The following is a 27,680-nucleotide window of genomic DNA, read 5'->3' as shown; positions in this document are numbered from 1 at the left end:
AAAGACTTAACAAATGTGGCTTATTTGGAAGGGTTGCCAGTAGAGTTACATCTGATTAAACCACAAGACCAAAGCAGACATGTGTGGTCACCAGAGATGGGCAGTAACGCGTTACAAGTAATGCGTTACTGTAATCTGATTACTTTTTTCAAGTAACGAGTAAAGTAAGGGATTACTATTGCAAAAACGGTAAATAGATTACCGTTACTTTGCCGTAGGAACGCTGCGTTACTGCGTTACTAAAACCGTGATTTTTTGCGAGAATGTCTCATGACAGTGACGTAAGCGAGTGCCACGTGCGTGACAACAGCTGTGTGCAGATCAACAATGGATCATATATCGAGTGCGGGAGAGAGTATGACCCTGCAGCGTTTAAAGTGTGGAAGTACTGACCTTATTTTGAGTTTGATTCCATAAAAAGTGACAAAAACATTAGTGTCCGTTGTGCCTGGGAAGAAAACTTCTTTTTACACCGAAAAACCCCCTAAACAAGCTCCGAGTGCGCAACGACGTAATGGGAAATTCACAGAGAAACTCGCGGATTCTTCAACTGACCGCTGCGGCACACCTGCACCAGAGCACCCCTCCGCCTACGCCACTCCTGCTATACGGGTGAAAATAGAGCAACAGGACCGCTAGTCTTTGATTTTATTTATTTTCTGCTGTGTTTTACTTGCATCTATTTGAAAGACTGAGTGTAAAAACAAAAAATATTTTATTTCATGTGCTGGAATGTGCAGAAAATAGGTTTAAATGTTAAACTAATTTCTTCAAGTCAGAGAATGGTGCATATAATTAAATTTTTGCTTGATGCATAAAGTTAAAAGCTTAAAACTAATAAAACAAGTTTTAAAAAGAGATTTTTCCATTTGATTACATTTTGTATGATGGATTATGCAGAAAAAGTAGAATTGGGCTGACAGATCTATCGCTTTATCACCTATTCAGATTGTAAATCGTGTTTTTAAAAAGTAACTAAGTAACTAAGTAATTAATTACTTTTGAAAATAAGTAATCAGTAAAGTAACGGGATTACTTTTTTGGGGAAGTAATCAGTAATTAGTTACTGATTACTTTTTTCAAGTAACTTGACCAACACTGGTGGTCACTGTGCACGGCACCGTGTTTGGGGAAAACTGAACACAGCATATCAGCACAAACACTTCATAACAACTGTCAAGCACGTTGGTTGCAGCCACTGTGCCCACCATGAACTCCTCTGCATACCAAAGTATTGTTGAGTCTAATGTGAGACCATCTGTCTGACAGCTTACGCTCGGCCTAAATTTGGTTATACATCAGGACAATGATCCCAAACACAACATCGAATCTACAACAGAATGATTCTTTTCTTTTTCAGACAGAGCGTTGCAATGGTTCAGCCAAATTTCAGATCTCAGCTCGATTGTAAAGCTGCAGGCCAAATACCCGCAAACCTCAATGAACTGAAGCACTGCAGTAAAGAAGAATGGACCAAACTTCCTCCACAATGACGCGTGAGACTCGTAAAGTCATTCAGAAAACAATGACTTGATTATCGCTGCTAAAGGAGCGAACTTAATGTTTCACACTCTGCTTCTGCATTTTGGTCTGCAGTTTTTCATTTTAAGACCTGATTCTTTAATATGTCCTGATACGTGAAACCTTAGAACTGAAACACACTGTGATCTCTTTTTACCATGACATGCAGTACACATAGTAGATTTGTGGTAATTTATACAGCCTTTATTCAGACACCTAAAAATAACACAGTTAAAAATGTTTTTTTTTGTTTATACATTTTGGTTTTTAAAATAAAATATGATATCATGTGAAACTTAACAACCCGATGCAAACAAAATGAAGTAAATATAACTGTAAATATAAAGAGAAAGTTTTGCTACTTATCACGTCAAGTTTACTGACATTTCACTTTTATAGCAAAAATTTAGAGCAACACCGAACGTGTTGCTCTAAATGACGGATCCAGATGTTTTCACTCCAGCAGGACATAATGAGGAGATTCCTTTGGACAGGTATGTGGAATAATACTTTATTTTAGTTCCCTTTGAAAGTGTTATTCACAGGAAAAGAATACTTATTATATAAAGTTTTACTGCCTCAGTAGCACAGTGGTGTTATGTTTTTTTCAGTAATTACAGGAAAAAGAAAAATCATGTGCTTGCCGTGTCAAGTTAAAGTTGTTTTCGGCACATGAAGACAAAGTGGCCATTAAAAGGGTCTCGGTATGCTGCTATCTTTCCTCATGCCTGCTTATCAATCAAACAATTTGAGCTGTACCATTTGGAAACTTTTCAGTAACCAGTGATTCGGGTAATTATCCTCTTCACTGTATATTTAAATCTAGATCTTAGACTTTAATGATGGGTAATTTTTCTTCATGAGGCATGACTTCACTTAAATATAGACCTATTTCCCTCTGTAAGGCTATTCTAATGAAAACACATTTTGAGGACCCATTTTGCCTTTGCCCGTTTCTGATCTTGTTTAAAAAGCGAGAAAAAGCCCACCACAGTGATCTAGTGGTGGCCTTTTTTCAGATGGCAGGTGCAGACTGGCTGACTGGAGCTAGAGCTGGAGCTGGTGCTGGGACTGGAGCTCTGCTGAACCTCCTCCCTGTGCTTCACCTTCTCTTTGTGTTTTGGTTCCTCTCTCCGCTTTTCCACTGCCTCTGTATCTCTGACCTTTCTGACCTCCTGTCGAGGTGATGACCGGACGTCTCTCCCTCTCTCTCCCACCAGCGCCTTGGAGGGCATCCGCAGGTTCTTCGGGGAGGACATGCTCTGAGTCTGGACCCTCTTGACGTGATCGACGGCGTACGGTTTCTCCTGCAGGTCACTTGAATCCTTGCGTCCTCCGGCTTTATCGGCCGTATACTTCCTGGGTGGATGAGGTAGGGGCTTATATGCCTCCAGCTTGCGCTTGTGACTCATTGCAGAGGCACAGCAGATGATGAAGACCATGACGATGAGAAGAGAGGTCACCACGATGATGATGAGCATATTCTCCTGCAGGAAGTCCACTACTCGGGTCAGGACGTAGTCCTTCAGACGGATCATGGTGGTGGTTATGGTGTTGGTGAGAGTGGGACCCCCGGTAGCAGCGGTAACGTGAACAGGCGCGCGGGTGGAGAAAGACACCGGGAAAAGGAGCTCCAGCTCGGCTTCATCTCCGCTGCCGTCCATGGATATGTTGTAGAACAGAGGTGTGGCGTGACACACAGAGCAGCACAGCGAGAGCAGGGTCACACAGGAGACCTGAAACACCAAGTGAGACTTCATCTTCTCTTTGAGTCCTGCAGAAACAACAAGAGGATGCTTTTAATTTCAGGCAGCACATAGACTCGAAGTCACTGAAAGAATAAAGTTGATTGTTAGGTGAAAAGATTTGGGACTGCCTTTCTCAACTTTAATATCTGATCAGAAGGCATGTGGTCCTGTCTTGGGTAAGATTTTTGACGTGCACGTTTCTGGTTGTACTGTCTCTGTTGGCAAGTGTTGTGCACACGTGTAGTGCTCTGTTGGCTATTTTATTTTTAATCTAACATTGCATCAGAGCTGGAAACTGAGGAAAAAAGCCAGCTTGGCTTCATTCTGATGGATGACAATGTGCCCAACAGCTCCTCTAAAACAGCTCTAAATCTTGTTGGTTTCATCCTCACACATTAGGAAGACATAAAATGTAATAGCTTTAGTTTTAATGTGGTCTGACTGTTTCCCTTAAGACCAGCAGCCTGTTGCAGAGACTCCTGGTTTTCAGGTGCTGGTAGGACAAAAGCCTCACTGTTGCTACTCTTTATCTTAAGCTGCTCACTCCCCTAAATATTTACCGTATCACATCTCAAGTGTGACTGGTATCCATCTTGACCCGGGTTTTTCATTTGCTGCCTCTCTCTCTCCTGCACCAGATCTATTTTAGCAGACAGCAGAGTAGCCATTACTTACTCGGGGTGGAGACAGTGAGTTTGGAGCTGGAGGCCTTATAATTTGTAAAGCAGAGGGAGGCCACCCATCCACCACACCAAAGCCAGGAGGAAACTGTATTCTAAAGCGAGCACAGAGGCGTGGGAGACCTGCGGCTCTCGCCTCTATATTTACGCTGGGCAGCAGCTGCTGTTCACCAGCCCACAGCAGCACAGTCTCACTGAGGATATTTCTGCTTCCAGGAAAAGCTGCATTTACACCATGACTGAGTGAAACCTCCTAGCTTGCTCAGTGTTACATTTCTCCATCCTTTTCTTTTTGGCTTCCTCTCACTGAGAAGATTTAACCGAAACCAGTGAGTCTGTTAGCTCTGCAAACCTGTTTAACTCTTTAACCCAGTCTGTAATTACACAGTGCTAAGCTGTAAAGACAAGCTCCCCTTCCCAGTGTGGTCAAACATACAGCATGTACTGTGCTGCACCAGATGGCGGGCTGGGTCTCCATCCTTGAATGTACAGCTCTAGGACGGCCCTGCCCCTTAAGTCCCCATAATTACAGCTAAAATTACATTTCCTGTATTTCACTAGAGGGTCACCCTTACCTTCAGCTCAAAGCCTTCTAATTTGTGACATTTTAAAGCTTTTATAAACTTAATTACATGAAAAAACTTTGAACGTGCAGAGCCATATTTCACACATATACCTATCTCACATTCAGCCTGATGACCCAGTGTGCAGCAACTTACTAAACAAATGTTAGACCATCTCAAATATTTCTTGACATACAATTGTGGCTACCTGGTACACAGTGCAGATTCAAGGTTAGACATTTAGATCTTTTTTTTAAGGAAGTATTCAGAAGAAAATAATCCATAAATAAGTCGTGCATTCAAAACTACAGAAGTATTTAAGAACTGTACCAACGATCCCTTTAACTTTTGCTGCAATATTACTACTATTACAGTTGCATGTTGAGCAGTTTTCCCTTGCAGTGAGTATATTATAGCACAAGATTATCAGCATAGTTTAATCTGTAGTGATGCATCACATGATTTACAGTTGGATTATGTGAAAAGTTTGCAACATTTGAATCTCTGACATAAAATAGTTGAACCGAATGTACTTTTGCACATTCAAAAGTACATTCAGACTTCATTTATTTCTTCATCACTATTCGTTTCACCACTAGTGAAACGAATGTATAAAAGTACAACGTATGAAAGGTCAAACATCCTGAAAATATTTGGCTTCTCTTTAACCTTGAACTTAATTTCACTACAAATGTAAAATGTATACTTACAGGATGTGCTGGCCTCGGCTTCTCTTCTGTGCAGCACAAAGCAGTGAGTAAGACTGCAGAAAGAGGGAGGAAAAGGGGGAGACGAGACAAGACAAGACGGACAGACAAGAAAGTAAGAGTGGAAGACAGTTTCCGAGGATTCGCCCTCCCTGCTGACTTGTGCCGACTTGTTTTACTGAGCTCTTAAAAGTATCCTCACCTCAAACTCATGTCCAGCCCTCCATCTTCAGGTTCTCCTCCCTCTTTTTCTTTCTGAACTTTCTATCTTCCAACAACCCAATTCTTGGTAAGTTCATGTAGCTGGCCATGTGGGACCAGATTTATTTTATCATACATATGTTTTTTTGAGAAACATTTGATCTGAGCATGGTGATACTTCACACTAACAGGACAAAAGATACACGGGATGCTCTACAAATAGAAACAGTCTTTATTTGCAACGAAAGGCTAATTTGCCACAGTATGTGCTTGTCCATTCACAGTCTGACTGACAGATACAACCTTAGCCTCAGTGTTTATCTTTAAAACAAATATGTTGCAGTTGGTGCATGTTAGTCCCAAGTTCTTCGGAAAAGGGTATTTCTATTCTTGGTGGGGCGAGTTCCACAACTTTTTTTTGGCCTACACTGAATACTCTCTAATTACGTTCCTGCTGATTACAGCCTGTCTCTGCAGGGCATACAAGACCAGTACAGGGAGAAAGCACTCTTTTCATCCTGAAACACATGTACAGAGCAAATATATGAACTAAATGGACTTTTAGGAGCACTGGATAACTGTTTAACTTGCAGGGCATTTATTTAAGGGTGCTCGTGTTTCTCGTCTTGTTACACAGTACTGCGTAAAAGTGTCAATTATAGTTTTTTTTTTCTTTCCAGGGAGCCAAACCTTTCTTATAGTGGTCTTAAGAAATACTTTCTGAAGGCCATTTTCTGGAAATCTTTCAGTTTTCTTTAGACATTGGCTGCTTTTTCATTCATTTTCAGTCCAGTTCTTGTACCCGTCCATTTTCACAGGAATGTTTTTCTTTTTTAAGCCACTTAACACTGACCTATGAATCATCCATGCATTAAAAAAAGGCACCAGTGTTGTGTCTGCACATAACAAACAAAGAACCAAGTTCTATATTTAGCCACTTTGGAATAAAGTAGGTGTTATGAGAGGCTGGTAGTAACTATTTCTTTAGTTGAATCTGTAGAAAATGGTAAAGATTAAAGTGTGACAGGCACAAACTAGCATGTTTGCACCAACAAGGTGATTCCCAAAGAACTGTTGGCCAAAACCTGCACACATCTATGTGATTAAGAAACAGAAGAAAAAAAAATCTAGCAAAGACCTGACACAAGACGTGAGAGAAGATTTTTCCCTTCAGTTAGTCCATCTTAAGGATGGCTCATACCAAATATTGAGTTTCAAGCTATATTGAGTTTCAAGCTTGTTAGAACTGTATGAACTCAGAATTGACTTTTACTTTATTCAAATGATTAAAAAAAAAAAAAAAAATCACTGCAACTATTTTCCAAGCAACACAAAGAAATGAGAAATAACTCAAGACTTTTGGGAATGCAACCCAGTAATACAATAGTACCAAATAAAGTGTCCAGTGAGTGTTAAGGTATTGATCATTAATCGGTGTATTTGCTAATTAACAACTGAACAGTGAACTCATTTTAAAAATTCTTTATTAATTTTTCTTATAATCAATGGTTTGATATTTGAAGCAAGAATAATGAACAAAAATGCTGAGCAGACCTCCACACGAGGCTTTCATCCTGGTTCATTTTTCATCAGATTTTCTTTCTTGATAACCTCCGACGTAACGGAGGTTCTGCTTTTGTCATGATGGCAAGGTGCAAGGAACAAACAGGGGGAACGTTTAAAAATCCACCTCCCACACAAATACCCTCTTCAGCACATCCACAAAACAAAAGAAATGGGGAGGAAAAAAATACAGATATATGGTCACGTTATTTACACAGTTCTCACTCATTTTCTAGACCTCAATTACAAACATACATCTATCTTTCAACACATTTTTTATTTTTCCACCTACAGTGTCCCTTTGGATCTCTATAAGCTACTACTCAAAACTCCGCTCTTGTGCCAACAGTGCTAACCCAGAGAGTGGCAGTCTCATATAAAAGATATGGCAGTATGACCAGTGTCAGCCAAACATGCATCACACTCTACATTTCCTGTCACTAATATTCTCAGATTATTGATGACTCAGCTAACAGATTCCTGGTTTTACATCATTTTACATTTTAAGCTTGTACCCCAGAGGAAAGTGTCACAGCGTCAGGGGCACAATGTGTTTTGACAAACCCTGACAAAGTAATGCTGCCTGGTGAACTTTATTATGGACTGGCAGGACTTCATGATGTCACACAGTACGTAAGAAACTGAGTCCTTTGAATTTTGTACTGAGTATAGCACCTCAAAATGGGTTTAAACTCCAGGCACCTCGCCTCCATTTATTCCACAAAACTACTCACAGAACAGTCGACCTACAAAGAAACTAAATAAAACACTTCCAGGGTCACCTCTATGGCACTTTCAGGTCTTTACAGTGGTAACATTTATTAAAGGCAAACAACAGATTGAACCATTACCCGTCTCAGCTTCCCACAGGGAAACAATCTTTAAAAAAAAAAAAAAAAAACAAAACACAACAACTCAGGTTGAAAAATATGATCCATTTTCAAATTTGACTGCACTAAACTGGACCATCTGAGAAATAGCCAAGATGTGGAAGTGCTAAGAGGGATGTAGAAACAGCTGGAACAAGAAACAGGATTTAATTGAACATTGAAGCAATAACCCAACTACTTACTTCTTCTGAATTAAAAGGAAAACTCTGTAGTGGAAAGTCTACAGTGGCTGGTACCTAAAAGGCCAGAGACATGAGGACCCAGATTAGGTCTTTGAGGTCTAGCCAGCTTTAACATCACATGTTTAAAAGCAGTCAAGTAGCTGCGGGATTATTTGATGTCATTTTAGAAAACTTTCTTTTGTGCTTGTACAGAAAACGCAGACATCAGATGGCAAAGCAAACAAAAGAGCAGTGACAAAAAAATAAGCCCACTGCACTTGACTACAGTGATGTGCTGAGAATCCCCCGGATAACCAAACAATCGGGTTGGAGTTTTTCCTTGCAGAAAGAATGAAAATGCAAAAGCTCGTCTTTCCATGGGCACCACATAAAGAATCCCAACAACCAAGCAGTGCAACTGAGTCACCGCAGTGAGTGTGTTTTTCCCCCTCATACCAAGAACAGCCAATAGGAATTGTGGAATGTGTCACTTTCTTGAATAAGTGCAGAGTGCATGTTGGTAAAGCAAGGTAGAAAGGAATGCATGTTTACTTGGACTATTACGTCCACAGTCGGAATGATGGAAAAGCGACAGGAATGAAAGGAAACAGCAGAGGCGAAGTGTGGATTTCTGCAGCTTCAACAAAGACAGCAAGAATTAGTCACTTAAGGTTGTGTCTGAGTGTTTGGTGTCAGCTGTGGCAACCTGCAATGTATTTTCTTTGAACTACAAATTTAATCTGTCAGTCTCTCTTTCAGAACCATCCAATTAAATTATTTTAATTTCATAGTGCATCACTGATTTTGTTTCTGTACTTTAAAAAAAATACTGTTAAGGAAGTGTAAACAAAAGTCCAGATTTGGCAATGTCTTAATTTTGGAGAAGGGCAAACACCAAACACTGAGGCCTACTTATAAAACATGATGCTATACAATGATAAATTGGGGGGTGGGGGGCTGTTGACATGGTTTTCTTGATCATTATTCTAAAATGCAAAGAATTATGTAAGATCTTTTTATACAAGTAGACACGATTTAAAAAAAAAAAAAAAAAAAAAAGACTGCCATAGAATAAAAGGAATAGTCCTTTGCCACCAAAAAGGAAGTATTTTCTACTAAATCTGCCACATGTTCTTCTTATTCCACCTGTTTTAAACTGAGGGTTGGGAGCTGGCTAAGAAAAAGTTCATCTGGAATGTTGCTAGGGATCTTTGCTAGGCAGACGAAACACTGTCATTGAGATAGGCAGTGAGTGTTCCCGCCCACCCCCACCCCCAGCCAGTGGAGCGTCCTGAATTGTAGCGGGTTGGGCAAAAGGGTCCTTAAATGGCAAGTTTGGACATCTGCTCTTCAAGTTGGACGATTCGCTTTTCTTGACTGCTGATCATGTCCTTGAGGGACTTGATTTCTTTCAAGATCTCCTCCAGCTTGGCTTCAGATTTCTGTGAGAGATACGAGAAACAAAAGTGAGACTTAATGGGCTTTTAACCATCTTTATGAAAATACAGCTACAGTCACTTTTAAAATGAGGTAAACCTAAGGTGGGTCCCTTAGTAGTACGCCTTGAAACCCGTGGGTCAAAGACACTTCCAGGAATTTTAAGCTGGTTTTGCACACACTGAACTTAATGACTGCACCCATGAATAGGGCAGATCATAGAAAGATGCATTCACAAGGAGTGAGAGTCTAGTTAAATCCACTCCCTAACAGATTGTGGCAGGTTTAGTTTATTTAAATTCAACTTTTACCTTAAGATCAAAAAAATCAAAAAACAAGTTTCTTCATTATTAAAGTTTGATGAATCCATTATTTACTGCTCAAGTTAAAATGTTAATCTGGATCTACACTGACCAAAATTTGCTGGTTATTAATTTTCTTCTTTTGTTTTCGTCATAATCTAACAGCTTTAAGTCAAGTGTCCTTAAACCAAAAGCTTCATTTCCCCTAGCAAGAATGACCTTAAAGCAGACTACTCTCTGATCTGTGCTACATGTAAGGCCCTTTGGGACAACATCCCAAGTTTTGTTTTAAATCAAGTGTGGTAGGATCTGGCAGTCTGAGGGTTAACATCTTTCAACACCACTGGAGCCCAGTGGGCTATGATTACAGAGCAGACCTTCACAGAGACACATGGGCTGGGACCAAGGCTGTGTTGTGGGTGAGGTGCTGCTGGACGCCCAGGAGCAGGCGCCCAGAGCAGCAGAAGACCTCTCCCTCTGTGGACCAGAGTGGGACGAGTAACATTTACAAACCACCTCATCTAAGTTTGGCAGCAATCTGCCATGACTAAAAAAAAAAAAAATGTAACGCTAGGAGTCCCAGACAGCCACCTGCAAGGAGATGAGACAGTGGCATAGCATGACCTACATGCAGAGACCTCAACATATACAGTGTAAGACTGAAATAAGGCATCTCAATCTACTGTTTAATCTAATCATGCAAAATAAACAACTGTTAAAAAACAACCTTACTCCTTAACACTACACTTCTGAGACTGAGTGACAACGTACTGTTAAACCGATTTTAACTGGACACACTGATGAAAGCAAACACTCACAATTGATGGAGCTGGGTGGGAGGACTTGTTGGAAGAGCTCGACTTCTCTGAGTTCTTGGTGACCTTGTTGTCCAACATGTTCTTTTTGACCACTTTGAATTCACGGTTCTTGCCCGGGACGTAGCCATTCTTCAGAGAGATGAGAATGGGGTCTCCATTCTTACCATCAAACCACTCCTCAGCCTCCAAAGCAGGATCTGGACCAGCTGTGTCTGGGTACAAGTCGTCCTGGAACAGGTCCGACTGACAGGAGAGAATAGAGCAATAAGTTGTGAGGAAAAGAGAACTTGTGAATGTGGTGCTTGTGATTTAAAGAGTAGAGGTCTAAAAGATGCTGCAAAGTAGCATGTTAGGGCGAGTACTCACCTTTCTAGGCACAGTCATCACAATAGGCTCACACTTTCTTTCATGCAGTTTATAGAACCTGCAACATAAAAAGTCTGGTGTTACTCACAGTTCAATACATCATTACACAATAAAAACAACAGCAGTTTCCTGTGGATTATTGTATCGCGGTTACAGTTTGCCTCCTAGTGGTCAATCAATGAACTCCACATTAGAGATGATGGAATAAAAACAAAACGATTTCTGGTTTCAGAGATGATGATTTAGGACCAGTCTTGGGTTACCTTGCAATTTCACACTTATTGACATCGAGGCCCCTCTTTGGCATGTAGCCCATACCCCTCTGGGGCTCCTTGCTGGCAAAGGTGTTCAGGAAGTGAACATAGGGAGCCTCGTCTGTGATTTCAAAGTAACGGATGCTGCTGTCTCCCTATCAGGATATAAACAAGTGTTTTATTTCTAATGTGTGCAAATTTAAATTGAGACATTAAGCTTTGTGTTAGAACAATGCTTGATTTGATTATTGGGTGCTTAGAAGGAAACGCACCTTTCCACAGAGGTAAACGACATTGGTGTCTGGGTCATAGAAGGGCAGAAGCACTCCATTGCTGGTGTCCATCTCATTGACAGTCATTGGCTCCTCCAAGTTTTGCTTAAAACAAAAACAGAAGAAAGATTAATTTGAGGCAATACTGTTCAAAAACATTAAAACACAGCTTTACATACCAAGTCCATAATGAGGCAAACTGAAGTGCTACAGGTGTGCAAATAGATCTTTAATCAACTGTGAAGCACTTATAACTCACACAAGTTTATCATTACAACAGCAATGATCAGTAACAAACCTTATAGTGATCGGGCGACCCTGAACCCTCCCTTAATCATGCGAATGGGGGATTCCCACGATGCACTGAGCATTTCTTCTTCACCCACTCGCATTGTGTTCATACACCACTCTGCATTTCATCATTAGTTATTGTGAAGCAGCTTACCGTATTCCAGAGAGCTAGCTGCCTCTCACTCATGCGACTGAAGCCAGTGGTGAGGATGTTTCCATCACTAAGGAAAATGGCCCTCATGGGGCGAGCGCCCTCGTGGGCCTTCTCTTTCTCCTGTGAAATAGAGGTTAATGGTTAGCCCTGCGAGTCCGTGTTACTGCCTTATCTGCAGTTCATCATGTTCGTTTCTGCTGAGGTCAGAGGTAGGAACACTCACAAACCTGCTTACTGGTGTGATCATTTAATCAGACAACCATCAGGCAGACGTGAAATAATACGCAGAGCACAAGTCTGAATGAAGATTTTTGATGTTTTATGAAAGGAAAATTCTGGCATGGGTGATTTTAAATGTGGCATGAATGTATCAGAAATATTCAGCATTTCTGATACTGATGGGATTTTCACCACAACAGCCTCCAAAGTTTCATCAGAACAGCTTAAACAAAACTCCACTAAGCACAGTTCTGCACTGATTCAATGTGAGCAGCTGAAGATTGGAAAAACATGGTTTGGTGTGATGTTTCTCAGTTTTAGTTCTGCCAAGGAAGGCTCAGGCTTTGGTTATAAACTCCAGGAATCTACAAATCCCAGGATGAATCCTTGGCTTTTAGGGACAAGGAAAGATTTTGTATGATTCCAACAGAGCATGTTTGGAACGTACGGAACAGGAGAATCAAAGCATTAAATCAGAAGCTGTCAGAATGACGTAATGCAATCATGTCAACACTGGAGCACAATCTCAAAGGGAGGATTTCAGCATCTTGCCCAATCCATGCCACAAAGAACTGAAACTGCTGTGAGATCAAAGGGAAGCCTGACCCAGCATCAACAGGGATGTCACAATACCAGAAATCTAAGAGGCTGACGATGATACAAGCAAACACCACTTTAATTCTACAACACTATCAATCAAGTTAACGCATTTAAACATAACCTCTTATTTAACAAAAACAAACCAAAACAAAAACCAAACCACTTTCCGACACTTCTTGCATTCTGGTTTTTGGTGGTCTATGTTATATCATTAACCTGATAAACTAACTCAAATGCAATGCTGGCTGCACTCTGTCTTTTTTCCCCTCCGACATTCACAGCAAAATTTGAATGCATCTGTACTTGTTATTAAACTTTAGGTGCTGTTACTGCCCTATTTTCTCAGGTGCTTAAAGCAGCCAAGGCACATTGTGTACATTTTTACAACACCTTGGTAACAAATTACCGTTTCCCATGACAGTCCTTGGTCTGAATCCAAACTAAAACTGGTAAGCTTATGCAGTCATAATTCAGACTCACAGCTAACAACAATTTTAAGGGAACAATGTTACCAAACCGGGGTTTACTAGTCTCTCTACTTCCAAATCAAAAATCCCTGCACCTGAATTCATATTTACCTTTTAAATACTTCAGATACAGTTCAATATAAAAACAGAAAATATGATCATTTATTTGCAAACTACTTACTCCAACAATCTCCTGCTTGCGGGGGTCAATAACACGGATGGACTTGTCCTTGCAGGCAGTGCAGATAAGGCTTCCATTGCGGTTCCAGCACACATTGTAAATGACATCAGGATGCATGTCCTCCAGGTTGATCATGGCCTCACCGGTGCCCACATTCCAGATGATTATCTGGTTATCACAACCTGGTGACAGATGAAGGTAATGGTGAGGTTTGTGTTCAATCTGATCATCAAGTTTTGAAGGCAGCATTGTTTTATAGATTTGGAAACACTGCCAGAGCTCTTACCTGCACTAAGGAGGATGTTTCGTGCTGTTGGATGCCATGTGATGATGCCCACACGCTTGGAGTGACCCTCCAATATCACCACTGGCTCAGACATGGAAGTGACTAGGCCATTCTCCGGAATCTGCCACACCTGTAAAGAGACCAGGAAGTCAGAAACTGAGAGCAGACAGTAAAAATTCTCTGAAGTATGAAAAAAAAAAAATATTCTAAAGGATTTCATGATGATTATGCTGAACACAGTCTAGCAATTAAAATGATTACTGGATCTAAACTGTAATTACAAAAAGGAACCAGAGGGGGGCAGCAATCACTAAGAATTCACAGCATGTTCCTTATTGACTGATACACACAGTTAGACTAAGCAAAATATAGTTACACAGGAAACTCATGAACAATGATGGGAATAACGGCGTTACAAGTATCTGCATTACTAAATGCGTTACTTTTTTCAGTAACGAGTAAACTAATTACTATTTCTATTGTTACAACGCCGTTACCGTTACTAACAAGAAAATGCGGTGCAGTTGCGTTACTATTGTTCACACCTGGAGCTAAAGGAGCAAAACAATCACACGAGTGCTGCTGTTTGACTGAGGAAGAATAAAGTAGTCGTGGTAAGCCAATCACATGACCACTTAAAGACAAAGCAACAAGGTGATATATACCAGTTTTTAAATTGTCCTGATAGGCCATGTGACAGATTTGTGACGTTTAGCGTTTGTGTAGTTAATGTGTTGTCTTGTGTAGTTAGTGTGTATTGTTGTGGGTAGTTTTGTGTTGTGTGTCAGAACAATGAGGTGACTGCTGTCTGCAGCTATCAGGCTGTGATGTTCTCCTTTATAGTGGACAGAAATTATTTTTTTGGAGTGGCACAAATAATTTGTGTGGCATCTTATTAAATGCAGAACAGCTGATTGTTATGAAAATAGTTTGAAATGGTTATTAAAAAGGGGTAAAAGGTAAACGGCTGTAAATAACTTTGTTGTTTGCAAAACTTGTGCATAGGATTTTAAAATTGACAATTTATATTTGCATTTAAAGTTATGAAATATGATTCAATAAACATGTTTGTGGTTGTTACAGTAAAAATATCACTTTTTCTACTCGGATTTTATGTTTCGTGTCTGATTTTAGATCAATTGTGTTCAGACACGTGAGGTTGTGCTGAAAAGGAAGATACCAAACAAGGCAAAGTAAATAGTTTTTAAAGGTAAAATGTGGAGGGAAAATCAAAAGTAGTGAAAAATGGCCAATTAAACCCTGGACCCCAGAGGGTTAAACGTTTTGTTTTTTTGTTTTTTGTTTTTTTAAGTAACGCAACAGTTACTTTAAGTAATTAATTACTTTTAGAATCCTGTAATTCAGTTACTAACTCACTTCTTCAAAAAATTAACTAACTAGTAACTATAATTAATTACCTTTTCAAAGTAAATTGCTCAACACTGCTCATGAACACACAATGATGCCCTTTATTGATCCCCAAAGGGAAACTCCTACTCTACATTTAACCCAGTATTCTCAGGAGCAGTGGCTAGCTACTGTAGAGCATAGGGAACTAGCTCCAGATGTAACCCATTGCCATGGTTTAGGGAACAATGACGAGAGAATTAAGCTAACATGTTTTTGGTCTCAGGAGAAATAACACCGACCAAAGGAAACCCACACAAACCCAGGAAGAACATGGAAACGTCACATGTTCAAAACCAGATGGGTTGAAAGCCGGGACCTTCAGCAGTGCCAAACCCAACTCAAATTTTAAGAGATATGCAGAAAAATGCAACATTATTACCCCACCTCAAAACCAGCTATTTAAGACTTCAGGATGTCAAGTACTGATTGGTTACTATTCACTAACACTATTTATAACATGATTACGTTGATTCATCTGATCTACTTTGTCAAAACACTGCTGCATGAAAAGAATTTGAGGTTAAATTTTTTCCTTACATTCTTTAGTGCTCGGTGCCTGGCACAGGCATCCTGTAAAGGTTGTCCTTTCAGAGGAATAGAATGGGTACGCCTAATGCAGCATTTTAAAAAGAAAATAAAGGCCACTCCAGCACATTTTAACATTAAATTAGCTTCGTTGATGTCCAGTGTGTACTCTGTGATAACAAAATCTATTCCTTAATCTACAATAAACGTTTTATGCCCTGCCTACGTTATAGTCCTACTTTACAGGCCTGCTGTGTACACGAGCCAACCCACTCTTACCAAATCTAAACTAAACATCACTGAGAGTCTATTTAGGTTGTGAAATTTGCCGTCACATGTTCTATGATATGAAGAGAGGAACCAGCAATAGTTCCTCTCTTCATGGCTCACACTTCTGCAAAACAAACCAAATAAATACTGCCTTGATTTAGCATGGGATTAACAGGAAGTCAGGCCTTTCAGGTGAGGAAGTGGCTGCCATCTAAACAGGCTGAAAGCCTATCCCAGCCTATTATATACCAAATAAGGACATATGGAGAAAAGTAAAACAGCAGCCTGAAAAAAGTCAGTGACCTCAGCTCAATAAATAGCTAAATCATTCCCCAGCTCTGATTCCTACAACACATATTTGAGCTTAATCTAATCCAGAGGGTGAGGCCTGCAACCATTCATGAGTAACCGCAGTCTTGCCTTTCGCAATAAGAGCATGTAGCCTCTTGCCTCTTATGATCTAAAGAATGTATGCTCCTGTTGACCCGAGGAGGTTTGAGTTTGGGTGTAATGGGTGAGGCGAGCCTTACCATCACGGTGCAGTCCTCTGAGCCGCTGGCAATGACCTGGTCATTGTGGGGGCACCAGTCAATGTCCAACACCGGGCCTGTGTGACCACACACTGTGGGGTAGGATTTATCAATGCGGCCCGTCTGTAAAAACACAGATAAACAACAGAGTAATAAGATTAGTCTTAGTCTAGAGAACATTATCCATGCTGGAGGAGCGAGTGTGTTTTGAAACAGGACAATTACAGGATGATCCTAAATCCTACCTGCAAAAAGCAGCTCATAGATCACACACAAACTCCAATCTAAAAAAGTACTTTGGATCTATCTATCTATCTATAAATAATTACTTAATGACTAATGCAGGCTGAAATGAGTTATATGTACATTTGCAGTGAAGGCAGCCTACCAGAGCAATTATGAATTTAAAACAAACAAACAAACAAACAAACAAACAAACAAACAAACAAACAAACAAAAAAACCTCAGACCCAATAAAACAATTTCAATTTTTTAAATTTGCAGAGTGGGGAAACCCCTCAAAACAAATGCATTTAAAGGTAACACTTAACCATCCTTGTGTACAGTTAATTACAGTTTGGTGAGAAAATACAAAGAACAAGATTAACTGTGCGGAGTCAGAGATTTCTTTTAATGGAAGAACCAAAAAACAAACTAGTTCAGCATCACTGAAATCAAATTTAAGATATTAAGTCACATTACATGGCTCAATAAAACAATTTAAGCATGAAAAATAAAACTAAACTGCTTAAAGCCAGCCTTGATTTATAACATCTCCATAGACAATAAAACAAACAAACAAAAACACTTGGGTTTTACTGCAATCTGAGTTTGTGTCTAAAACAAATTCTGATTAGATTAAGCTCCTGCTGGACCACCCATAGTAATTAAGGAAAGTTTCTAGTAGTGACGTCAGTAGACAGTAGAAACGTGCCAAGAGATTCTTAATTTTACAGCGCAGCAATTTACTTTTAAATAGTAGCCCCAGATCAAACATTACTAAGCTCTTTATACAAATCTGCTCACACGATTCTGACTATAAGGTTACAAATGAATTTCTAATGTATGCACTTGCACATCCTTAAAGTCATACTGCAGATGGATTTCACCTCTAAACCCTATGAGTCCAGAGAGACAGGTGATCTCTCTGCATGGTGAGGTGACCTATGCTCTAAAGCTTGGGTGACACACCCTAGTCTGTGCTGACTCCCTTGTGCCACTGCAGAGCCATAGAAATGATGTCACCTACTATGGAAATAGTCCCTCTGCTGCAGGCCTATTTAAAGCATCATGGCTCGTATAATACAAGGAGTCCCTCACTGCCCACAGCTATTCTGAATGGCTTGACACGAGCTACTAAATCCAAGAACCGTATATACTGTAATGAGTCAGTGAGTGCTGGCTGCAAGAGTCAGGACCACTGAGGCATTAAAGTAGACTGCAAATTGTACATGACAGACTTTAAATACATTAATTGTTTGGCTATAAAGCTTTTAAATATAAACATTTTACTTCTGATTCATAGCAAACAGATTTTGTTTTTATAAACTCTAATTATAACCACTATGAACCCTTAAACTCACACAGCCCATGAGATGGCACTTCAACCTAGCTGTTATTGCATACTTTTAATAACATGACTCATTTAAGAGGTCCACATTGATGCAAGTGTCTTCTGGGCCAGTCCAGAGCTGCAGTGGCTGCACATCCAAATATGCAAGCGTACATAACACAGTAATTGTCCCTGTGCTACGTGAAATATACCACGCTTGTACCCATGCTGTCACCTGACACAAAGCTGGGCTGTGACACACACTCCAAGCTTAGTGATCAAAGTCTGGTTTATGTGACAATGATCTGTGTGTGTGTGTGTGTGTGTGTGTGTGTGTGTGTGTGTGTGTGTGTGTGTGTGTGTGTGTGTGTGTGTGTGATAATAAAATCACAAGATCGTGCCAGCACCTTGCCCTACTGAACACACCCTCAAATCCACCCTGAAGCCTAGTGTACAATAAGCTGACTTTGACACTACTGTCAATAGGTTTCTGTGAGCTGCCAGCTTATATCACGTAACACTGCCATTACATTATGAAAATATACACCTCTCTTTGTTTAGTAACTTACATTCAATTGAGCCAGGATGTTTCTGTGCACATAATTTCATCACATGCTAATGTATATTAGCTCGCAGTTAAATGTATTCATGGACAAGACTTCCCAAAGGCAATAGGAACAGGATGTAAAGCAGGAAGGACATGGACTGATGACCAGGTGTTTCAACAGAAACTGCATAAACAAGTTTGGAAAAGAACAAACCGATCACACAGATAAGATAACCCAACAGTTCAGAGCCATTTGCATTTCACTTATTCTAGTACTATAGCATTCCAAAGAGGGCATGAAGACATTGTCCATATGTCTGTAGTATCAAGTTGGAAAACAATACACAGTAAATTAGTAATTGTAGCACACATTTCCCATCATGCTTCTCTTTAAAATGGTAATCTCATATTAAACATAGCCAAAGTTAAACAACAGGATACTTGCAAGTAATCCCTGTGAGCCAAACAAACTGCTCTAAACTCTTTTTTAGCATAGCTCTGGTAGCAGTTTGAACAACAACATCAAGCTACTTTATGTTCTGTTAGTGAGGGGTAGACAATGGGAAGAAAGCGGACTTAAAGGCAGGTGGCCTTACAGGAAGAACAGCCATAAGGGCTTGTTTCAGTGAAAGAATGAACTGAGCGGCTGCATCAAGGCCCAATAAGAGATAAACAATGATTATCTGCACAGGGAATCATGCAAGGCTACTAGAGTAGAGTCCAAAAACAAATATGTAGAGCTAAAAAATGAACAAAACTCTTTCAGACCTTCTGGTTTCCTTGTCCTAAGCTTCTGAAGTTAATAATAAATGTTGGTCTGATTATTCAAGACCTTGTATGTGATGAGAACGATTTTAAATTTCATTCTGGATTTAACAGGGAGCCAATGAAGAGAAGCCAGTATAAGAGAACTATGTTCTCTCCTTCTAGTCCCTGTCAGTATTCTTGCTGCAGCATTTTGAATCAATTGAGCCCTTTTAAATGATTTTTCTTACAACATCCTGATAATAACTTTACTACAAAGTTCTTTGCATATTATGACTCCTGTGTTCTGCTAAGCAAAAAGGATCAATCCATAAACATGTCGGCCCCTTTAGTCTCTGTTGCCCTTTCGCCTCCCGCCTGTGCTAACCGTTTTACAGCCTATGAGTCACGTCTGATCCTCGTCTTAGTGTGTTTTATGAAGAAACAGATACACACAGACCGAGCACCCCTCTGTGTTTGGGCCATACTGATTTGTTAAGTAGGGCTTAATTTGTACAACATACACTTGAGCATAATATGACCCCCTATGCTCTATGAGAGAATTTTGCCTATTTTTATTTATTTATTTATTTTAATAAATAGCACCTACTCTGCTCAACTCCACTCTACTCAGTTTTTAGTGTTTTACATTATGTGGTAGTACCTGGTAACAGGTGCGTGTTAGTATCTACAGAACTGGGCTTTCAAGCAAGCTGAGTCGAGCTGAAAATATAATGTCAGACTGCAGGCCACTGATTGGCCAAGGAGTGATGTCACTGGATGAATCACGAGAGCGACTCCTTCACAAGAATCAAACATAAACACAAAAAGCCATAGGTGCAGATACACATCGCGTCAATGTCATCCATTGTTGTGGTGTGGAGGTTTTAACTACAGATGACATGTTACAGTAAGAAATAGTTCTCAGATGGAACCAGAAGCATGAATACCAAACTCCAAAAGAGAAACTGATGTTTATATCTCATCATTTTTCTACTAACAGGATAAGTTAAATCCATACTTTATGCTCGAATCTACTGTGATATTTGTAGTCCCAATAACACTTCGACTAAACTCCCGAAAACCCAGGCATGGCAGAAGAGGCTGACAGTTCGACCAGAGAGCCAGGCGTTCTTCACATTCCACAACTCAGCCTCAAGCAGCTCTGTTATGAGTATGACTAATGAGAGCAAGTGGGCCGCTAGGGTGTCAAATGTAACACCCTTTGAGGTGTTAATGGTGTTTGTGTCTGATATACACAATTAGGAATTTCAGGGTCTGCAGAGCAAGCACAAGCGGCTTGCCTCAAGTCTGCAGAAAGTTATGATGGCATGATACACAAGTTCAGGAACGCAGCTGGCATGAAGCAGGGCATCAGTAATTGTGAGCATGGGAAATTAACAAGCACCAGTGGGATTGCCTGTGTATAGCAGTACACCTATTGTGTGCATCTTAAAAGTCTCATATTGTGAAAATGCATTGTTTTGTGGTTTTTCCCCCCACCTGGAGGCATAAAACAAAAGCTGTGAACATTTTTAATACGTTACTACTTTCATTCCTCCACTACATCTATATGCTCATCCACCTTTAAAAGCCATTTTCAACTTTCCACATTAAACTGCAGCTACTTGCAAATCTTCTGTTATTGGTTGCAAGAGTGAATAGAGATTCCTTGAGCCTCAATACAACTATCCATCCACCAATCCTTTCTACTGTGTATACAATTCAGGGTCAGAATACTCTGGGGGTCACTTTGCAAGAGGCAAGGCACACTGTGGACAGGACGCCAGTCTAATCACAGGGCTAACATTCATGCCCACATTAACACCTACAGCCAACATAGAATCAAAAACATACTATTCAACTCTTTGGATGGTGGGAGGAAGCAGAAGTAACCTCAGAGCTCACACAGTCACATGGAGAACATACAGACTCAACAAAGAAACCCCCCAGATGGTCAGCAGGTTTTTACCGGGAGCACTTCTGCCATGAAGCAAGAGCATTAACCACTTTATCATCCCATGACCTGCTTATTGGTTATTGCAACTGATTCAAATGCTCAATCAAGTGTGAACTCTGAAAGCTTGAAGAAAAAAAAAAAAAAAAAAAAATATCAATAGACTGGACATTTTCTCCACCTACACCATCTACTTCTAAAAATTCTTTTTACAGCCGATTTCCTCATTCCACTCTGCTTCGAGTCCCTGAAACTGCCTGCTTTCTATAGTTTGTGGCCTTCTGGCTCAGTACTGCATATATGAATGACAACTTTTATACTGGTTAAACAGATCATTTATTTTACACCATTTGCCTCATGAGAGACAGCAGTGAATTAGAAATTGTGCATTTGAGGCTTTAGAGAACTCTCTGCACTTTATTGCTGTTTTTACAGTAGACAAGGCATGCTTTAAAAAAAATTATATCTGCTAACTAGCAGTGCTCTGGCCCTTTCCTGCTGTCATACAGCAGGAACCCAACTCATTTCACGTGGCAGTTTTAAATACTACACAATACCATATCTTAGCAACAACATAAAGCCTCTGGTTCAGTTTGGGTTTGGGTATAGGTCAACAGATTATTCAAATTGCGACGTACATTGCCAGTAATCCCCAGCACCTTTGATCAGTAAATAACCCAACCTTTAGGCCCTGTGTATTCAGGCAGGTATAAGACCTTAACACCTCAGCAGAGGAGTGTACAGTGATAAGGCAACTTGTCCACACCTAAGCAAAAAAAAAAAAAGTCAGCATTTTGTGAGGAACAAGAAACTGCACCAGTATAAACCACGCCTACACGAGCAGCAAGCGACTGTGCTCACTGCTGAATACCTAACATGTCCATAACTACACTACAGACATTTGAATCCTTTGAGAGGAATGTCTGAGGCCTGGAAAACAACTGGTTGCATAGCAACAAGTAAGGCTGCAGAAAATAAGGGTGAATCACACCCGATGGATACAAAGCACAACACTGAAACATACACAAAAAAAAAAAAAAAAAGAAGAAAAAAAATGCATGAACGAGATTCCCTGAAGGCAAAAGAGGACATTCTTCTCATTCACACAAGGCCTGCACACCACACTTCCTCTCCTTGCAACTCAACATGTGATTCACACATGCACACCACTAACAGGGTCTTGCATGCATGCCGTCCAGTGCTAAGAGCTTCATGGAAATTTCCACTTTTGCAAGTCTCAGCCTATAAAGCTGAGGCGAGGAGCTAAGGTAGAGATAAACAGCTGAGGAGTAAGTAGCAACGGCGGCTCTGTTACACACGGAACATTATCCCAAGATTTACAACCTCCGAATGATAGGCCAGGAACAATGCAAAGCTGGCTGTAAACCAGAGCCGTATTTCACTGAACAGATTAAGCAAGCATACCTGTAGATAGTGTAGAGTTTATTATTAGATATTTTTGCAGCCAGCATCTTTGCAGCATCTTTGGTGACAGAGATTACTCAAATGAAAAATCAAAGCTTCCATTATCTTCTATTACGTCTAAACAGATATTTTACACCCCCTGAGGGATGGAGCAGAGTACATGCTGTGACAGAGTTCTGCACTTTTGGCTGAAAGCTGCTAAAACATATTTGGAATATATATGTTAAGTTGGTAATGCATTCAGATGTAGATAGATGAGAAATGGCTGCAAACTAAATAAATAGCTAAAAAAGATTTCTTTCTAAAGTTTTCTTTAAAGATTTGCTACTTAAAGAAAAAAAGAAGAAGCCAGGAGTTATACTGATTATCGCATTAAAATATTTAAATACGGCACTTGGATACAGTGAGTGACTCATTGACAGAAACAACATCTGACTCCAACCCAATTCTCTCATCTTGGCCGCTCTTCATATTTCGGCCTATCCCAGAATTCACATGTGTACTTACACTGCACGAAGCAGCCAATGGCAGGGCAGGGAGGAAATGGTCTTGGAAGCCTGTCAGGCAGGGAGCAGTGAATGACCATATATGGTAAAATCTGCAGTCAGCAGGACTGAGAGGCAGAAGCGGCAAAGGCAGAAGCAAAATGACCAAAGTGTGGGGAAAGACCCTGGATATCATGCACACCCAGTGCATTTTTGCATAAAGACACAGGAAGCAGCTACAAAGGCAGTAAAACCAAGTGAATATTAGACAGAGGAGAAATAACGTGTCACTGTAGAAATGCCCAAGGATTACTAACAGGCACAGGCTCAGCAGAGTGAATGAATGGTACCATTGATTTAAAACCCACACTCCAAATTTGATTTCTGTAAAGTGCTTAGAACATAAAGGTGTTGCTGGGTAAAAGTGTTTATTGAGCAGGATTTTTTTTATAACACTCCCATCATAGGATGAACAAATCAGATTTTGATTTAAAGGACTATAAATTAAAATCCACAGTAACAATTCACTCATCCTTTGCTCTTCGTTCGTGTTGACCAGAGAGGAGCCATCAGGATTTTTTCTTCCAATTACGAGCTAGCTGCTGTATTCACTTCTACAACTTCCTTCATATGGAAATCAGGGAATAAATTAGCAGGCATCCAGCTAAGAATGAGAAAGGGACAGATTGAAAGCATGAGGGAAGGGAATGACATGTGCAAAGCTAGACATCTGATCCCCTCTCTATAAATCTCATTTTTCTCTCAGGAACAGGCAACAATACTCGTGGCTGTGCTGAGTCAGGGCGGCCTGCCGCACTAACCCACAACCTAGTGAGTCACAAAAAAGAGCCACCCCCATGAGGTCAGGTCACAGATCTGAATTTTAGGTGATGCTTTTTATATACCCAAAAAAGCAATTTGAGGACAAAAGAAATATTGCTCCCCCCGTCTGTGGGCTTGCATGACAGTAACAAAGACAGTGCATAGTTACTTATAGCTTAATTACAAAGGGGGGGAGATTGCATCATCACACTTCTGCTGCACCCCCTCCCCCTCCCCATAAGTGGAGTAATGACAAAGGGCTGTACTGGGAGTAAGCATTGGGACAAAGGCCCAGAGCAGCTGGCTTCCCGTAGAGACTAGGAGCCACACAGCACAGGCAGATGGGTTAGCCGCACAGATGCACCCTCAAATTAGAAATCCAAAGGGGAGGGAGGTTGAAGACACTGAGGGGATGTGCACCCTTGCAAAAAAGTGGAATGAGACCCAAAAAACTAACTTAAGAGTTTTATCCACAAGGCAGAGCTGCATAAACGAGAACACAGAAAAACAGGCTTATTTACACAAAACTTAGTGTAATCCATTCATAACTGAGAAATAGCTTTTTCCATGTAGTCTTTTAGCAATGACGTTAAGTGTAGAGATCAACTCTTTAATACCAGTCCACTGCTCTGCAGTCTAGTCATACAATTTGCAAGAACAGACTTGTCCCACTTTTGAGACCTGCATTGCCAGCTGAGGCTATACTGAGATTTCCAGATGGACCTGCTTTGTCAGAAAAAAAAATCATTTGAGAATAGTAAGGTCATAAAGACTTGAAATAGAAGTTAAAAGGAAAAAAAATTAATAATTTAAGCTTAAATCTTTATGTTAGTTGTAGGTTCTAATAACTGTCTTTTCCCATTATGGTTATCTGTAAAACAGGTTTGGTGGCACAAATACATGTCAAAGTATCTTTAACATGCATACATTCAAATCATAACTAACATAATTCCCCTTTCAGCGCCAGGCCCTCAAAGCATGGGCTGCTCTATGAAGAAAAGACTCACATTTGAAGGACTAGTTTGTCAGGGTTACAAGAAAATACGTGGGAAGATCTGAAAGTCTCAATTGAGGAAACTGCCTAGAGGTTTTCGCTGTACAGAAAGACCTCACTGAAAACTTTTTTTTTTTTTTTTTTTTTTTAAATTCAGCAGTGAAAGTAGACTTTGTTCAGGAGACACACCATTACTGTACTGCAGCATGGCATGCAAAGGGAAGCTCAGTAGTACACAGACACAGAAAGAGGAGGACCCAGGAGGAGTGTGAACCGGTTCGAGCTTGCAGCCCACCTCCAGTACAAGCTTTGTATTGAATGAGGTGCTGAGAGGTGTTAAGCTGTGTGATGACAGGCCTAAGGATGCGGTCTCCAGTGCCAGGGCTAGCTCATATGACATGGCAGTGTAGTGGTGTACACTAATTACAGGTCCAGGGTAGATCTGTCAACAGCATTGCAGTGCTTATGTCACTCTATGTCAGGACCTGCTACTTGGCCACTGCCTGACGCTGACAAACAAACACAAGCAAGCAGCAATTCACCACTATCAAACATAACAGCAGCCAAGAGGTTTGTGGGACATGCCAGGACATTGGACCTCTATTGCGCCTTAACTGACCTAATTATGACACAAGGTAAAAACAAACGGGAGGCATGTACCCTGCTAATTTGTTTTCATCCAAAAACTCATCAACATGGAGGCAAGGATCAGGAGACCGTGTAGCTTGCATTGTACTTGCGTGGCTTGTGTGAAACAACCCACTGTTAAACATTAATCCAAAGGTTTATAGTTCAACTTTACATTCATATTACTCAAAATATAATCAGGGAGCACTGAAATCATGTAGTATGATAAAGAATACGATTTTTAAAAAGTGGATGCAACCATGCTTATACATTCAGTTCACTCCATTTGCACACCCCAGCCCAGTCCAAAGGGCGCACAACACATAATAAACTCACCTTGTGCAGAGGGAGGACGAGGAATGCTCCGCCACCGCTGGCCTCAATAATTAGGGCGACAAATTTGGGGTTCACTGCACAAAAGGCGCTGTCCCACGTGACCCTCGAGACCCGGATATCATCGTAGCACTGGTCATTCTTCACCGCCTGGCCGAAGACGTGACGGAATTTGCTCTGCCGTACAACTCGTCTCATATCTGCAGAAAAAAAGGCAGAGAGCACATTTATTTAAAGACACACTGTTGCCGTTGTGATGTTGAACCTATTCATTTCAGCAGAGGTTTGCACAAGCCGCAACTGCAATATGCACCAACACAAATGTAGAGTATGTGAACTAGTGAAAGCCTCGAGAGGGTGAGACACCCAACGAAAACGTTCAGCACATTTGTGATTACAGACTGAGAACATTAGAGATTTGATAAAAGTCTGAAGTTGTCGCTATGCACAGTCTCCTTGTATCTATTTGGTCCTCAGAAAGAGGAGTTTGTCACATGCATGTTTCAGATTGACAGATTTATCACCTTTTTTTAAATAATGTGAGGAGGCTACAGTGAAATACAATGGTGTGATTTCATGGTTTCGCTAATGTCAGGTAAGCACTTCCAAAGAGATACTGTGAAACAGAATGAAGTCTTTAAAATCTCATGAAACACAAACTATTTCCAATGGGTAACTGTAACCCCCGCCGCGCCTCCCAAATCTTCCATTGTGCCAAACATTAAACATCTGACATACTAACAGCATGTATCTGTGGCACACTTTTAGAAAGAGCCACTTCTAAGAGGGAAAAATAGGACATACCCAATCCAAACAAAAACAGACTCTGTGGCTGGTTCAGCTAAAATCTTTACCAAGACAACAATCTGTTGGCAGACAAAGGCACTCTGGAAAACATGCTCATTCAAAAGCTTCAAGTTCCACAGCTCTGCCTACAATAACAAACCACTTCCAAAGATAATGGAAAGCCATCCAACTTCAGACAAACAACTGAATGAGGTCCAATCTTACCAAAACCTATAGACAGGCAAACACTCTTGGGTGGGTTTCGGACTCCTTTATTCTATTTTTTTAATATTCCACATGGGAACAGTTTCAAAGCCTGAACCACCACGACTGAAGCACGGCACAGGATGTGGGACATGTTTTGAAGGTGGTTTTCCACTGTGTGCAGAGAGAGAAAGAGAGACTGGGAGAGAGGAGGAGAGTGAACGAGCAAGGAGGAAAGAGTGACTATGAGCGAGAAACACTTGTGTGGCATGTTTCCGACAGGACAAGGATCACAACACAAGCAGGAAGTTCGTCCTGTTGAGCAGTGGGAGTGTCCGAACAGCCCTTATCTACCGTAAAACAAGTATAGAATGTCATTAACTAGTAGAATGAATAAGTTATTATAAACCTAAAGAGGCTAATTTGTTCAAAAATGGAATTTTTAATCTCAAATTGTAATCTTGCTCAAAACAGGGGTTTGGAGGGGTCCTCCCTACATTTATCTGGTTCAGGAGTGCATTGGTGTAGGAAACTCAAACTTGATTAGTTCTGGAAAGAGCTGATCAACTACATTGAAGTCCTTCAAAGATAACCAAAGGTAATTATTCACAAAACCTTATATAATGAGCTGTAATTATTTTTCATGTGTGTCCAAAATGGAGAAGGAAAAAAAAAACAAAAAAATGGGGGGGTGGGGGGCGTTTTTCCAGTAATGCGATCACAATCTGGGTCAACACTTTACAGGAAAAACTTGTGATAGGCAAGCCTTGTTTGCGTACCTGTACAGC

General features: G+C 40.5%; 2 protein-coding genes across 3 annotated transcripts in view; both read right to left on the bottom strand.

The window, feature by feature from the left end:
- Positions 1–134: 134 nt before the first annotated feature.
- Positions 135–6,792, bottom strand: LOC146376159 (uncharacterized). Its single transcript, XM_084945666.1, has 2 exons — positions 5,223–6,792; positions 135–3,295 (listed from the first exon to the last, which is right to left on the bottom strand). The coding sequence occupies exon 2, from the start codon at positions 3,279–3,281 to the stop codon at positions 2,520–2,522; it is 762 nt and encodes a 253-aa protein (XP_084801792.1). The 5' UTR covers positions 3,282–3,295; positions 5,223–6,792; the 3' UTR covers positions 135–2,519.
- A 95-nt stretch (positions 6,793–6,887) lies between these two features.
- LOC146376158 (coronin-1C-A) overlaps positions 6,888–27,680 on the bottom strand; it is a 39,885-nt gene continuing 19,092 nt past the window's right edge. For both annotated transcript variants that reach the window (XM_084945663.1, XM_084945664.1), the window contains 10 exons: positions 25,906–26,102; positions 16,417–16,539; positions 13,682–13,811; positions 13,396–13,577; positions 11,929–12,048; positions 11,484–11,588; positions 11,221–11,366; positions 10,958–11,015; positions 10,592–10,834; positions 6,888–9,476 (listed from right to left, as the gene is read on the bottom strand). In XM_084945663.1, the coding sequence (XP_084801789.1) occupies positions 9,357–9,476; positions 10,592–10,834; positions 10,958–11,015; positions 11,221–11,366; positions 11,484–11,588; positions 11,929–12,048; positions 13,396–13,577; positions 13,682–13,811; positions 16,417–16,539; positions 25,906–26,102 (1,424 nt within the window). In that variant the 3' untranslated portion in view covers positions 6,888–9,356. The remainder of the gene's footprint in view (positions 9,477–10,591; positions 10,835–10,957; positions 11,016–11,220; positions 11,367–11,483; positions 11,589–11,928; positions 12,049–13,395; positions 13,578–13,681; positions 13,812–16,416; positions 16,540–25,905; positions 26,103–27,680) is intronic.

This window comes from Perissodus microlepis, chromosome 12 (genome assembly GCF_051167445.1).
Source record: "Perissodus microlepis isolate ML-2025 ecotype Zambia chromosome 12, ASM5116744v1, whole genome shotgun sequence".
NCBI classification, from domain to species: Eukaryota; Metazoa; Chordata; class Actinopteri; order Cichliformes; family Cichlidae; genus Perissodus; species Perissodus microlepis.
Note: the sequence above shows the minus strand (reverse complement) of the source record. Positions and strands in the feature narration are given on the sequence as shown.

Bases quoted from the DNA above. Each gene is read 5' to 3' on its own strand.
- LOC146376159 (XM_084945666.1), bottom strand. From the start codon at position 3,281: ATGAAGTCTCACTTGGTGTTTCAGGTCTCCTGTGTGACCCTGCTCTCG.